The sequence below is a fragment of the Crotalus tigris genome, unplaced genomic scaffold, assembly GCF_016545835.1.
Source record: "Crotalus tigris isolate CLP2741 ecotype Arizona unplaced genomic scaffold, ASM1654583v1 scf7180000020326.198739, whole genome shotgun sequence".
In the NCBI taxonomy this organism is placed as follows: domain Eukaryota; kingdom Metazoa; phylum Chordata; class Lepidosauria; order Squamata; family Viperidae; genus Crotalus; species Crotalus tigris.
In genome coordinates, this window is record NW_024097966.1 from 150,396 (window position 1) to 166,144 (window position 15,749).

Here is a 15,749-nt window from a genome sequence, read left to right on the forward strand (position 1 = left end):
AGATGGGGGGCTGCGTTGCTGTTGTTTGGCTTTGCGTTCATGGTCATGCCTCATCTTCATGGTGGGTGTTAGTTTGCTTCATGTATGGATTGGAGGGGTTTAAAGTGGCTAATGATGCAGCTGTGGTCTGGCTTCTGGTTTGTGGTCGTGCCTCATCATTGGTGTGGGTTTGGGTTTGCTTTTTGCATGGATGTGTGGTGGTGACATCCTGTGTGGTTTTTGTGAGTGTGGGTCTGGTGTCATTCTTTGTGTTAGGGACTCATTTGTCAATAAGGGTGGGTTTCCAAATGCCCGGTAGGCGGGAGGTATCATCTCGTTTATTCATGCTGTGTGGGCATTTTTCTATCTCGATGGCTTCTCTGATTATTCTGTTATTAAAGTGTTCAGTTTTGGCGATAGTTCTGGTCTTTTTAAAGTCAATTTCATGTCCTGTGGCTTTAAGTTGTTGGACCAAGGAAGAAGTTGGTTCCTCTTTTTTGAATGAGTTCTTGTGTTCTTCAATGCGTGTACTTATTCTTCTGTTGGTTTGTCCGATGTATGTGGTGGGGCAAGCGGTGCATGGGATTTCATATACTCCTTGATTTTCTAACTCAGTTTTGTCTTTGGGGTTTCTTAGGATGGTGAATATTTTTCTGTTTGTGCAGAATGCTGTCTTGATGTTGTGTTTGTGGAGGATCTTGCTGATTCTGTCTGTGGTGCCTTTTATGTATGGGAGGAGGGCTTTGCCGTTTTCTTGTTCTCTGTCTTGGATTTTAGTGGGGGTTTCTTTTGGATTAGATTGGTAATCTTATTTCTTTGGAATCTGTTGGATGTTAGTACATTAGTGAGAGTGTGTAGTTCGGTTTTTAGGTGTTGTTTGTCAGCTAAGTGTTTTGTTCTGGAGATGAGTGTCTTGGCTACGGAGTTGATCTGTGCTGGGTGGTGGTGTGAGAGAGCATGCAGATAGCGGTTTGTGTGTGTTTTCTTCTGGTAGATGGTGTGTCCTAGGGAGCCATTGGATTTCTTGTAAACTAAGACATCCAGGAAGGGAAGTTGGTTATTAGCTTCTGTTTCCATGACGAACTGTATTTTGGGGTGTAGGCTGTTCAGTTGTGTGAGGAAGTTGTCCAGTTTTTCTTTCCCATGTGGCCAGATTATAAAGGTGTCGTCTATGTATCTGAGCCAGAGTTTGGGTTTGTGATCAGATTTTTCTAGAGCTTGGGTTTCAAAGTGTTCCATGTAGAGGTTTGCAATGACAGGTGAGAGAGGTGATCCCATGGGTGCTCCTTCTGTTTGTTTGTATTTTTGTCCGTTATAGATGAAGTATGTGTTGGATAGGCAGTGGTTGGTCAGATCTAAGATGTGTTTGGGGGGTTATATTTGTTTTGGATGGCTGTCAAGGCTTCTTTGATTGGCACTTCGGTGAAGAGGGATATGACATCGAAGCTCATGAGTAGGTCGCTGGGCTGTAAGTTTTGTTTCTTTATGATCTCTATGAACTGGAATGAGTTTTTTACGTGTGAGGTGATGGATTCTGCATAGGGCTGTAGTTGTTTGGCGATAAATTTGGCTAGGTTTTGTAGAGGTGAGCCTATGGAGCTGACTATGGGTCTAAGTGGGGTTTCTTCTTTGTGTATCTTGAGGAGACCATAGAGCTTAGGGCATCTGGATGATTTCTCTCTGGGAATGATTCTTTGCTGGATCTCTTCACTAATGGGGGAGGCTTTTATTTTGGATCTAGCGCTTTTTTCCAGGTTGGTGGTGGGATCTGTCTTTAGGGGTTTGTATGTGGAGTCTTGGAGTAGGTTGGTTAATTTGGTTTGGTAGTCAGATGTGTTCATAACCACCGTGGCGTTGCCCTTGTCTGCTGGTAGGATTATTATGCTGGTGTTTTCTTTCAGGTTAAGTAGTGCTGTCTGTTCCTTTTTGGTTAAGTTGCTTTTGGGTGGCTTGCTGGTGCAGAAACCAGCCTGTCCAAAATCAACCCCGACGACGCTAACAGAATCAGACTCAGAGTGAAAACTGTCATAAGTCACTTATTTCAGTTACATTGTAATTTTGGTCACTAAAGAAATGGTTGTAACTCAAGGATTACCTGTATCATACAAAAGGCTTTGCCATTGCCTTCTTCCAGAAGTCCAGATGGGACCCATTAAAGTGCTTGTCAGGCCTGACCCAGCTTAGCTTTGGAGATTATTCAAGGTTGTCATTGTTGCACCACCTATCGAAGCCACTTGTGAGATGTCAACCCCAAGTCTTCCCAAACCAGTTATTGGCATGCTGGCTGGAAAGACTAGGAGTCACAGTCCTGCATCTGTAAAACTCCAGTTTTGGGAAGGCTAACAGAAGCTAAGAGCTGCCAGCTAGAATTCCATTCCGTAGGCCAAGATTCCATATAATGTTTTTCTTCTCGTGTATCTTGTCTTTGTTATTAGATCACACCTTATTCCAGGTGCACAGAAAGCTGTAGGAGTGGCTATGTCAAGACAGCCCGTAAGGGGCAGCCTATCTGCTGTTATGATTGTGCCCCCTGCCCAGGAGGGACCATTTCCACTGAGAACGGTAGGTAGCTCTGATAACCACCACCCCTTCCTTTCAGTGAAAGGACAAGACTTATAGTTTTTGGACTTGTAGTTTTATGTCCTTATTGGAGGTGAGAAGCATGTCATTTTTAAAAGTTTAATTCCATCCAGATGATACTGACCCTCTACCATGCTGCACACTGTAATGTTTTGCCCCCTAAATACAACTAAATCTTTCTTAGCATCAATTGATAGGTTAAATATAACAATAATAAGGAAAGATTCCTCATCAAGATTGGTGATTTTAGTTTGTATTCCTATAGTATTCTTAATACAGTGATACCTCGGTATTTGATTGCTTCAAAACTTGTCAAATTTGGTACTAGATGCATTTTGATGCAAAAATGTTGTCCTGGTACTCATTGTTTGTTTGGTACTCAAAACACTGTGATAGGAAAAGAGGGACAGACATGGAGAACAGACAGGAAGTTGGCCATGCTGGGAAGATCACTGAAATAAAGGGAAACACAGATAGTTTTTCCCAGCTGAAACAAAGAGTCACATTGTAAATTACGTAGGTTATTTGGCACTCGTTGTTTTTAATACTTATCATTAACAGTAAGTACCAAGGTACCACTGTAGATTCCTAAAATAGTTTGCATCTGCCCTTTTCCAGAATATTTCTTCAAGTTTCCATTCTGGCCTGGTGATCTTTTATCAAAGGGACAATCAGGACCAACCCTGATTAGCTTTTCTGAACTCAACCATACTTACCTAGATGCTGCCATCCTCTGTGACAATTAAAGCTAATTTAATTGCAGACCTTCTTGGGGTAGCATGCAGCACTGAAAATGATCTTCTTTCTCTTTAGATGCTGATCTTTGCACCCAGTGTGGGGACTATCACCATCCAAACAAGGCTCAAGATCACTGTATACCTAAGATCATATCTTTTCTCTCTTACAATGAAAATTTAGGGATCATCCTTGCTTCCTTTGCACTGCTGTTGTCCTTAGCCACAGGGTTTCTGTTGGGAATTTTCATAAAATTCCTGGAGACTCCCATTGTCAAAGCCAACAACCGGGACCTCTCTTATGTCCTTCTTGTCTCCCTCCTGCTTTCTTTCTTGTCCTCCTTCCTCTTCATCGGCCAGCCAAGCAAAGCTACCTGCCTTCTCCGACAAACAGCCTTCAGCATCATCTTCTCAGTTGCGGTCTCTTCTGTCTTGGCCAAAACAATCATGGTAGTGCTGGCTTTCCTAGCCACAAAGCCTGGGAACCTGGTAAGAAGATGGCTGGGAAAGATTTTAAGCAACACCATTGTCCTTTCTTGCTCCATTGTCCAAGTTGTTCTTTGTACAATCTGGCTGGGCTCTTCACCCCCCTTTCCTGATTCTGACATGAACTCCCAACCTGGAAAGATCATCCTGCAATGTAATGAAGGCTCTATTGTCATGTTTTATGGTGCTCTCGGATACATGGGCTTCCTGGCTGCCATCTCCTTTGTGGTGGCTTTCCTAGCTAGGAAGCTGCCTGGGACCTTCAATGAAGCCAAGCTGATTACCTTTAGCATGCTGGTCTTCTGCAGTGTTTGGGTGTCCTTTGTGCCCACCTACTTAAGCACCAAAGGGAAATACATGGTGGCTGTGCAAATCTTCTCCATCTTGGCCTCCAGTGCTGGATTGCTGGCCTGTATCTTTCTTCCTAAATGCTACATTATTGTACTGAGGCCTAGTTTAAATACAAAAGAGCAACTCACGATAAAAACAAGCCATGCAGTGTAATCCTTAGTAGCAGGCATATGCTACTGGTCTAGCAATGCAATTTAAGTGGAAAGCATTGTAAGAGAAGCAGCCTAGAACTAAGGAGAAATTTCCTGACTGTTAGAACAATTAATTAGTAGAATGACTTGCCTCCAAAAGTTGTGGTGCTCCAATACTGGAGGTTTTTAATAGCCATATATCACTTCACAATGCTTTGCAGCCCGCTCTAAACTGTTTACAGAGTCAGCATATTGCCCCCAACAATCTGTGTCCTCATTTTACCAACCTCAGAAGACTGGAAGGCTGAGTCAACCTTGAGCTGGGAAGGATCACAGGAATCAAACTCCTGGCAATATGAGCAGAGTTAGCCTGTGGTACTGCATTCCAGTCACTGCACCACCATGACTCTTTAAGAAGAGATTGGACAATTACTTGTCTGAAATAGTATAGGGTTTCCTGCCTGAGCAAGGGATTGGACTAGAAGACCTCTAAGGTCCCTTCCAACTCTGTTATTCTAAGTACCAGCTGGTTTCTATTCAGTTCCTAATAATGCAAGGAGGCTTCCTTGGGTAGCAAAGAGACACTGTAAGGAAGTATTGATTTTGATCCATAGAGCTTTATAATTATTTAGGATCATAAGTCTAAACCACTAAGCTTTTTAATACAGGATAATTGCTAATTGATAAGGTACTTATAATCTATCTCACATGTAATTTACATCTGCACAATTAACTTGTCTTTCCCTCTCTATCTCCCTTTCCTCCCCGTTTGCTCCAATTTAAATCTTCTACTAGTCTAGCTACTCTATGCATCTGATGAAGTAATAGTAGTAACTGTGAAAGGGACCTTGGAGTCCTAGTAGACAATCACCTAAATATGAGCCAGCAGTGTGCTGCAGCTGCCAAAACAACCAACACAGTGCTAGGCTGCATTAACAGAGGGATAGAATCAAGATCACGTGAAGTATTAATACCACTCTACAATGCCTTGTTAAGGCCACACTTGGAATACTGCATCCAGTTTTGGTCACCATGATGTAAAAAAGATGTTGAGACTCTAGAAAGAGTACAGAGAAGAGCAACAAAGATGATTAGGGGACATATAAGGAAAGGCTGCTGGAATTGGGTATGTCTAGTTTAAGGAAGAGAAGGACAAGGGGGGACATGATAGCAGGGACTGCTATAAAGAAGAGGGAATCAAGCTATTTTCCAAAGCACCTGAAGGCAGGACAAGAAGCAATGGGTGGAAACTAATAAAGGAGAGAAGCAACCTAGAACAACGGAGAAACTTCCTGACAATGAGAACAATTAATCAGTGGAACAGCCTGCCTCCAGAAGCAGTAAATGCTCCAACACTGGAAGTTTTGAAGAAGAGACTGGACAGCCATTTGTCCAAAATGGTGTAGGGTTTCCTGCCTGAGCAGGGGGTTGGACTAGATGACCTCCAAGGTCCCTTCCAACTTTACTACTACTACTACTACTAGTACTACTACTACTACTACTACTACTACTACTACTATTATTATTATTATTATTATATGCAGCACATAAAAGCCTGTGCCTTTTAATAAAATATGCTATTTGGAAAAGGTCTACCAGATTCCTGATTTTTAGCATCCAAATGAAACTCCAGAACTGGGTTCCTAGGCCTATTTTCAAGATTAATTTATAGGAGAGGCAGTGGTTTCCATAATGGGCCTCCAAGCTATAGAATTTCTTGTCCATCAATATTTGGATGGGTCAGTCCTACAAAGTAGGTTTCTCCAAATCTTCTAGAGAAGATTGTGGAGAGGTGTATAGAAGCAAAGAGAATGAATTAAATGAAAACTATCCCCTTCATTAGTAGAAAAAGTATAACCAAATACTACCTCCATGCATGATTCAATTAAAGGTTTCCTGTACATGATAATAAATTCAGTTTTGCATTTTAGAGATATATATCAAGGTTCCAGCTGACGAACCCAACCAAGTAAACACATTTGAGACTTTCCAAACTATTAATGTAAAACTTTATTGAGTACATCATTTCAACACACATGAAAGCAAGAGCAGCTCTGGCAAAAACCCACCCAATCCCATATAGCAAAAGTATAGAGTTCCCCCTCCCTCTTCTCGATCAGGTCATGTTGCCCAATTAGATAGAAAAATATTGTTATGAGAAAGTGTCTCTGGGTCTGGCCAGACACCTGGTGAACTGTCCTTGGTTCTCATGGTCTGCTTTCTTGATCTTTTGAAGACTGCATACCAATCCCTTTCCCTCCCCTGCCCCAAGTTCGTTGGCAAGCTGAGAAGCAATAATTATCGGACCAGCAAAAATGTGCTTCAAACCTGACAATGAAATCAGTGACATTGACCCTTCACCACTTCCTGATCTCTTGACCAAGAGGATAGTAGGATGTAGAGAGAATGTTAAGGATTTAATCAGTATCTCCTCTTTGTCTTCCTACTCTTTCTTTAAGAGATAGCAAATCTGAAGTAACTTTCCTTTGCTTTTATTCCCAGACACACATGCACAAAGTACATGTTCTGTGACTTTGCTCATGGTAAGATGCATCTGATGGAATGGAGAAGGTAAACATTGTTGTGTCAGACAATTTCCCAGATATACAAACAATACTTATAGTGATGTCTGTGGCTGAGAAAAAACTGGGAGGAAAACCAAATAGGGTTTTTAATGCACAGAATAGGAGGAGAAGAAAAGGAAAAGGATTAACAAACAAATTTGGATTTAGGCAATCTCAAATTGCTGAAGCAATGTAGATTCCAGCTAATTCAAGATCATCAAAGAGAAGTTAGCTATCAAAGGAGGAGAATGACTTCTGGGTTCTAGGTACCTGATGTAGATACTAAGAGGGAAAAGAAGATCCAAGATTTAACTCTGGGTATTATTGGATTCAAACTTTTCCTCCCAATCCCATGAGCTTTGGAGTAATCACATAATTTTAACACAGTAATTACCGAGGAGGAAAATATAATCTCCAGAAGCAGGTGCAGATGGAGAGGAAAACATGTTTTTGAGATGGCAAACTTCTCAGATACAGATTTATTTATGCAGTGATGCAAGGAGCTTGGACAGACTTAAAGCAACTACTAGGTCAAAATATTCTTCTAGGTAATGGATCAGTTCTCAAACAACAGTGGACTGATTACTTTTAACCTCTGGATAATAATTTATAAAGTCTTCCAACTGAGATTCTCCTAAAGTCTAAATATTTAATGGACCAAAAATCTTTTCAGGACTATGGTGGTCTTCAGCAGATACGGGACATACTGTCTGAATCCATGACTTAGGGATGTGCATCAAATGTAAAAAGGGGAGCAGCTTTTAACACATGGTCATTTGGACCTGGCTCTTTGACTTTTGTGTTTTACACCTTGGCTCTTAACTTCCTCCAGAATTTTCCAACTATTTTTATGCTAAAGTTATAGAAAGGGGATAGGCTCTATCTATGTCACCACAAATGCTGATTGAATTATGCCCGAAGATCAATAAGTCAATAAGAGCAACGTGGCTGATGAATCTTTTACCACAAGTGGTCCTTGACTCAAGACCATAATTAAGCTCGGAATTGTGGTTATCAGTCATGGCGGTCATTTAGTGGGTCTCCATGTGACCATGTCTGATTTTACAACCTTTTTTTGCAATGATCGTTATGGTTGTTAAGTGAAACCATTTAACTCAAAGTGTGTTTTTTGTCAGAAACTTGAAGTACAACTTCAACTTACAACCAGTAATTTAGTAACTATTTGAAATTCTGAATAACCTACCTGGATGGTGTTTATGATCTGGATTTGAAGTTCTGATCCTGCCCCCCCCCCTCCGGCAATCACATGACTGAACTTCAAGCGCCTAACAACCAGGCTGTCAACATCCAGCTCAAGAATCCAAATAAAACTCCAGGTTCATTTTGTTTCCAAAAAGCTTACTGTTTAATTAATACAGCTTGGTTACGCTGAAGAAAAACTAACTCTGAGGTTCCAACATCAATTCTCCCAGCCAAACCCCAGCATCTTATGTAATACATATCAACAAGTTCATTTTGTTATGGAAACTGTCTGCTTCAAATCCACACCTGTTTTGGTGTCCTTAATAAGGCTTCAGGCTCCCACAGTCTTCAGCTGAATTGAAGGGGTTTTGTTTCTCCATTTAACCCACTCTCCCTCCCCCCTTAATCTAAAGGCAAGATGAAACTCAGAGGCACGTAGCTGGCAAAGTTTCATCCTTGACAGAGGCCACATTTACAGATAATCCTTCAGGTACGACAAACATTTGAAATGATGACTGACCCCCCCAAAAACTACTTATGACCTCATTTTAAAAGTATGACAGCTGCAGCAGGCCTGCAGTCATTCACCCTTATGATGCACCACAGGGTTTCTGCAGCACCCCCCTGCCTCTCTCCCCCCATCCCACCCCACTGGAAGCCTGCAATGCTTGGGCCTCCTCCCCACAAGCCCATCATACCCTACACTTAATAACATAACTCATTTGTTTCATATGGTAATTCATTCTATTTATTATGGAAAATTAACATGTATAAGAAGCATTAATTATATTTCAGAAATATAATACACATACATAAAATTATATCCGAAGAAGAATAACTTAAATATGATCTAAGCACAAATGGGTGGGATGAAGATGGTGAGACACTGATGGATAGATAATATGATCAATTATTAAATGTGAATGGCTGTTTTAAGGTAACACTCTTGAAGTATTCTTATGTAAGGATCACTTTTCTATTTTATTTTTATCATTAAATGCTCCTTTGTATTCAGATCAGGCCTTAGTACAATAATGTAACACTTGGGGAGGAAGATGCAGCCCAGCAGCCCAGCACTGGATGCCAAGATGGAGAAGACCTGCACAGCCACCATGTATTTTCCCTTGGTGCTCAGGTAAGTAGGCACAAAGGTCACCCAAACACAGCAGAAGACCAGCATGCTGAAGGTGATCAGCTTGGCTTCATTAAAAGATCCAGGCAGCTTCCTGGCCAGGAAAGCCACTACAAAGCAGATGGCAGCCAGGAAGCCCATGTACCCAAGAGCACCATAAAACATGGTAAGAGAGCCTTCATTGCATAGCAGGAGGATTTCTCCTGGCTGGGAGTTCTTATCAGAGTCAGGAAATGGGGGATGTAGCCCTAACCAAGTGGAGCACAGAATAATTTGGACAGTAGAACAGACAAGAATGAGACTGTTGGTGAAGTTCTTTCCCAGCCATTTCCTTACCCGATTCCCTGGCTTTGTGGCCAGGAAGGCCATCACAACCGTGATTGTTTTGGCCAAGACCAAAGAGACAGCAGCTGAGAAGATGATGCTGAAGGCTGTTTGTCGGAAAAAGCAGGTGGCTTTGCTCGGCTTGCCAATGAAGAGGAAGGAGGACAAGAAAGAAAGCAGGAGGGAGACAAGAAGAATATAAGAGAGGTCCCGATTGTTGGCTTTGACAATGGGAGTTTCTAGGAATTTAATGAAGATTCCTAACACAAAGCCCGTGGTTAAGGATAAGAAGAGGGAAATAGAAGCTAAGATGATCCCCAAGTGTCCTTGATAGCTCAGAAAATTTATAATTTTAGGGATACATCGATCTTGGTCTTCATTCGGATACTCGTCTTCTGGACATTTGGTGCATTCTTCTGCATCTGAAAAGAGGAAAAAACAGTATCCCTCTTACAACTTATTCTTTTAAATTCACTCATGATTGCTTTCGGTAAAGAAGATTTTCAGGAGCCAGAAAATACATAACTGATATCCTGCATGTTTCTGGGTATGTAGGACCATGGTAGTCAGTTATATGGATGAATATTGGAAAACTTTTAATCTCATAGATACCTTTTCTCATCATTTGCTGTGTTGGTATTAAGGTGATATTTCCCTATTTATTACAACACTGTAGACACACAATCTGAAACCAATTATCCTTAGGTTTTTCCCATGCATTTATATTTCTATGGTTGACTGAACTTGCTTTTACAATTTGTTTTATTTTGGTCATTAAAATAATCATATAGTCATTAGGTGTATCCATTCTTCTGAATGGACATTTTTTGCCAGAAACTGGCAAAAAAATGATTCAAAATGTGATCATGTGACCAGATGGTTATAAATGTGAATTGGTTGCCAAGTGCCTAAAATCAATCATGTGACTAGTGGGCAGCGCAATGTTTTATAATGACTGAAGTGCTTTACAGGCCATAAAATACCATTTCCAAGATTGTCATAACTTTCAACAATTATTAAGGAAGGTCTACTGCTACTGTCTCACTGAAAACTGTCACGAATGAAACTTGGCAGCTGCATGCCTCTTCATTTCAGCTTGCTATTAGCATAAAGGAGGGGGAGGTGTTGCTTTAGAATGGGTTACATGGAGAAACAAAATCTCTACGATTTTGCTGAAGACCATGAGAGCCTGAAACCTTTTCAAGGATATTGCAGCAGGTGTGCAGAGGAAGCAGACAGTTCCTATAACAAAGTGAAATTGTTTACATGGACTATATGAGAGGTTGGGGATTTGGCTGGAGAAATTATTGTTTAATACTATGTGTCTGGGGACCTCAGAGTTAGTTGTGCTTCAAACTTCCATGCAGTGTGTTTAATGAACAATAAGATTTTTGGAAATGGAATGAACCTAAAGTTTTATTTGGATTCTCAAACTGGGTGTTGACACTGGGTAAGCCCACTTTTCCCTAAAGTCTTCTTTTCACAAAAGTAATCAGTACCCAGGAGGGGTAGACCAGTCCATTAAATAGCTCTTAGAAGCTGCCCAAATAGAAGCCTCTGAGATATTTCGGCCAATATTTTAATAGGCAAAACCAATGGCAAAAGCTGGATCTGTGTTAGGATACCTGATCCGCAAACCTCTGTCTAGGTTGATTGATCTTGTAACTGCTTCTTTGGATGGAGAGCTTGGATAAAACCCACCTCCCTCCCTAGAACACAGCCTACAGGAAAATTCCCTTTCAGTTCCAAACTATGTTCTTCTATCATTTTAGTCTTCAGAATGAATTTCCACCTTCCATTACTTCGTGTCAACTGCAGAGACGACAGCTATTGAGGAAATGACAATTATCCCATTCAACTTTATCTACTCTGAATGCACAATCACAATCACTGCAAAGCAGGTACTATCAGACCACTTAAAAGAACAAAGAAACATGTGGTTTTTTTTTTCCCAGAGAAGAAATGAGATCTATTGCTTGAGATCTGCTGGAAAGTCTTTTACAAGAATGAGCAGACACTTTGGCAGTTGTGCTAGAGAAAAGATCAGAACTAAGGAACAGATATTTCAAGGAATAGAATAGAATAGAGCTGGAAGAGATCTTGGAGGTCTTTTAGTCTAGCCCCCTGCTCAAGCAGGAGAACCTATACCATCTCAGACAGATGATGGTCTAATCTCTTCTTTAAAATCTCCAGCGATGGAGTGCCCACAATTTTTGGAAGCAAGCTGTTCCACTGGTTGATTGTCCTCACTGTCAGGAAGTTTCTCCTTAATTCTAGGTTGCTTCTCTCTTTGATCGGTTTCCAACCATTGTTTCTCATCCTTCCCTCTGGTGCTCTGGTGAACAAAGTGACCCCCTCTTTTTTGTGGCAGCCCCTCAGATACTGGAACACTGCTATCATGTCTCCCCTATTTCTTCTTTTCCTTAGACTAGTCAAACCCAAGTCCCGCAGCCGTTCTTCGTATGTTTTGGTCTCCAGGCCTTGGATCATCTTAGTTGCTCTTCTCTGATTTTTTTCCCCAAACTCTCAACATCTTTTTTGTGATATGATGACCACAATTGGTTGCAGTATTCCAGAAAGATACCTTAGAATAAATGTTAAGACGTAAGAGAGATTCCAGAACTCTATATTGGCACCTTACTTTAACATTCAAAAAAAGTCAGTTTGGGAGGACTAGAGCTTTACTAAGGTGACCAACCATCCTCCTTTAGGGAGGACAGTCCTCCTTTTGTAAGTTCTGTCCTCCCTCGAAAAGTGTCCTCCTTCATGTCCTCCTTTTTGATATTTGAAGACTAATCTGCAGGGCTTTTTTTTCTCATAGAACGCTCAGAACAGCGTTCCGGCACCTTTTTTTGATGTTTTTTTTTTTAACTTTTGCATGAGGTGTGCTATCCCACTATTGGCTTTTGAAAGCCAATAGGAATTGCTGCTGAGCGTGCCAAAACACCCGGCTGGCAAACTTTGCACATGCAAGTTGTCTGTATTATTGTTGCAATGAATACAATGTTTCTTTTATTTACGATATTTTTTTCTTCAATTTATTTGTGTCCTCCTTTTCATTGTAAAAAAGTTGGTCACCTTAGCTTTACAAATCAGCCAGGTGTCATTGGCGACACAGTGACTTACAAGAAAACTTTAACCGAGGGAGTTGTGTGGAAACTGTGCTGTAGAAACCAAGCTTTGGTTGCAGAAATCAGCCCACCAATGAGATAGTCTCCTGGCCTGTAATGATTCGATATCTCTGCTTCATCTCTCCCCAAAGTTAAGGAACATTTGCCTGGAAGTCTCCCAGAGATTGTACTGGGCAACAGTAGCAGCAGTAGAAGCAAAAGGATCATTCTTGGTCTGTCTGGTTTGGTTTTCTGCATTCTGAAAGCTTTAATTTGATAGCTAGAAGAAGAGTGAGAATGAGAGCAAGACAAATGCCCTTTTGCAAGACTTCAAGATTCAACAATTTTCCAATTTTCAAATAGAGCCCAGATGAGGCATTGCATCTAAAAGGGATGAGAATACACTGGCCAGCATAGTCCCTGGCCTCTTGTTAGCCTTATCCAAGTCCTTTGGTGTGTTGGGGACATTTATTTACCCAGTATTGCTGATGCAAAATAGTATTAATGTTGCTCCTGAAATCTGATGTTTATGTCAATGGCAACCTTCAAAATCCCTGGAGAATGAGTGAGAAAATAACAGGCAAAAGACCATGGTGTTGATAATAATAGGGAGAAGTATCTCCTGTGTGACCTCCTGAACTCTTGCTGTAGCTTCAGGCACAGAGGCATAATTGAAGAAATTTAGTGTCCCAAATTACTGGACCCCTTTCAGTTGAGTTTCAGGCTAGATTATGGGACAGAAACAGCATTGATCACTCTTTCTTTCTTCCTTCTTTTCTTCCTTCCTTTCAAAGGAAAGGCAGGGGGGAGAAGGAGGAGGAGGAGAAGGAGAAGGAAGGAGGAGGAGGAGGAGGAGGAGGAGGAGGAAGAGGAGGAGGAGGGAAGAAAAAGAAGAAGAAGGAGGAGGAGGAGGAGAAGGAGGAGGAGGAGGAGAAGGAGAAGGAGAAGAAGGAGAAGAAGAAGGAGGAGGAGGAGAAGGAGGAGGAAGAGGAGGAGGAGGAAAAGAAGAAGAAGAAGAAGAAGAAGAAGAAGAAGAAGAAGAAGAAGAAGAAGAAGAAGAAGAAGAAGAAGAAGAAGAAGAAGAAGAAGAAATTAAAATAAGTCAACGATGTAGAGGAAGCAAGTTGGAGGAAGAGGAGGAGGAAGAAGAAGAAGAGGAAGAGGAAGGAGGAAAGAGGAAGAGGAGGAAGAGAAAGAAGAGGCTACATAAAAGGATCCATACAGGGGAGAAACCATACAAATACGTGGAGTATGGAAGGTGCTTCAGTACGAGCAACAGGCTTACTGCCCATAAAAAGACCCACACAGGAGAGAAGCCATAAAAATGCACAGATTGTGGAAAAAGTTTCACTCACAGGGGAACAACTTGCTTCCAGAAGTTGTGAATGCTCCAGTACTGGAAGTTTTTAAGAAGAGATTGGACAACCATTTGTCTGAAATGATACAGGGTTTCCTGCCTGAGCAGGGGGTTTGACTAGGTGACCTCCAAGGTTCCTTTCAATTATTCTATTCTATTCTATTCTATTCTATTCTATTCTATTCTATTCTATTCTATTCTATTCTATTCTATTCTATTCACAGGAGTACTTTTACTCCACACCAAAGAGTTCATACTGGAGAGAAGCTATATGAATGTGCACAGTGTGGGAAAAGTTTGAGTGAAAGGAGTACTTTTATTTCCCCTAGAAGGATCCACATAGGAGAGAAACCGTAGAAATGTGTGGAATGTGCAAAGGGCTTCTGTCAGAGAGGAAATCTTGTGATACATAAAAATATCCACACAGGAGAGAAACCATAGAAATGTGCAGAGCGTGGCAAGCACTTCACTTGTAGTACTAGTTTTACACAACATAACAGGCTTTACACAGGAGAAAAACCATATAAATGCCTGGAATGTGGAAAATGTTTCATTTCAAGCAGTCATCTGACTTACCATAAATGGATCCCACAAAGGAGAGAAATATTATAGATGCCTGGAGTAGGAAAAAGGCTACTTTAGCAGTTGGAGCCTTTTGAAGCATGAAATAATTCACACAGCGGATAAAGAATAGAAAATCATAACATGGGAAGAGATTTCATGACATTACAGGTAGCCCTCGACATAATGACTGTAATAGAAGCTGCCCAATTTTACAACTCTTTTGTGGTGGCCATTAAGCAAAGGCAGACAAATTGAAAGAAAAAAAGTTGAAAATATACGAATGACCTCTGACCTTTTCAACAACTACAATCTTGTTATCTCTTCTTCAAGATGTTACCCCAGTTCTTTCAGCCCCTCATTTAATCTGCACCTTTCTTAATCTTAAATCCATAATCCTTTGATTCCTTTCTTCTTTCACCAAAAAGTCCATATAAGATTTTCACTCTTTCAGAAGTTTTTTTTTCAACATTTTCAACATTTCTGCAAATTCTGACGTTTTCACAATCCCTTCCTCCAACTGTGAGAATTTCAGTATTCTTCCATTGTACATATAATAATCTTGCTACAGTTACCCTATACAAAATCCTTGTTCATAAGAATTCCATTTTCTTTGCAATATTAATCTTGAAAAGCTTTTGCATTTGGTATCACAAGATTTGAAGATTATTCCATTCTGCGGGAGAAAAGCACTAAGGAGAGAGTACAGAATGCTATCTGAGTTTTATCAGAGATGGTATGATAGTGGTGGACCTACAATTGATGTAGCAAAAGGCCTGCAGAATTTAGATAAAGGGAGAAGTAGTGACATAGAATCAGAAGGTTGGAACGGACCATGGAGATCTTCTAGTCCAGTGGTTCTCAACCTTTTTAATGCTGTGACCCCCAACCGGTCGTTAAGTCGAGGACTACTCAACCGGTCGTAAGTCGAGGACTACTCAACGGGTGCAGCACCGTTTGCAGAATGGGACCTTTGGCGGGCTCAGCAGGGCAGAGACAGCCTGGACAATTCCTATTGGCTTTCGAGAGCCAATAGAATTAGACTCTATTCAAGAGAGTCTATTCTACTGGCTTTCAAAAGCCAATAGAATAAAAGGGAGTAGCAGAGCTAAGGAAAAGGGGAAAAAAATGGCGGACTGCGTTGTTTGGCGACCCCCGTGAAATGGTCGTTCGACCCCAAATGGGGTCCTGACCCACAGGTTGAGAACCACTGTTCTAGTCCAACCCCATGCTCAAG

General features: G+C 41.1%; 1 protein-coding gene across 1 annotated transcript in view; it reads left to right on the forward strand.

Moving 5' to 3' along the window:
* Positions 1–14,308, forward strand: part of LOC120318626 (vomeronasal type-2 receptor 26-like) — a 59,867-nt gene extending 45,559 nt beyond the window's left edge. Inside the window, exons 4-9 of the mRNA XM_039366483.1 lie at positions 2,415–2,541; positions 3,373–4,252; positions 7,366–7,398; positions 8,442–8,518; positions 12,747–12,827; positions 14,202–14,308. Of these exons, the coding sequence (XP_039222417.1) occupies positions 2,415–2,541; positions 3,373–4,252; positions 7,366–7,398; positions 8,442–8,518; positions 12,747–12,827; positions 14,202–14,308 (1,305 nt within the window). The remainder of the gene's footprint in view (positions 1–2,414; positions 2,542–3,372; positions 4,253–7,365; positions 7,399–8,441; positions 8,519–12,746; positions 12,828–14,201) is intronic.
* Positions 14,309–15,749: the final 1,441 nt, after the last annotated feature.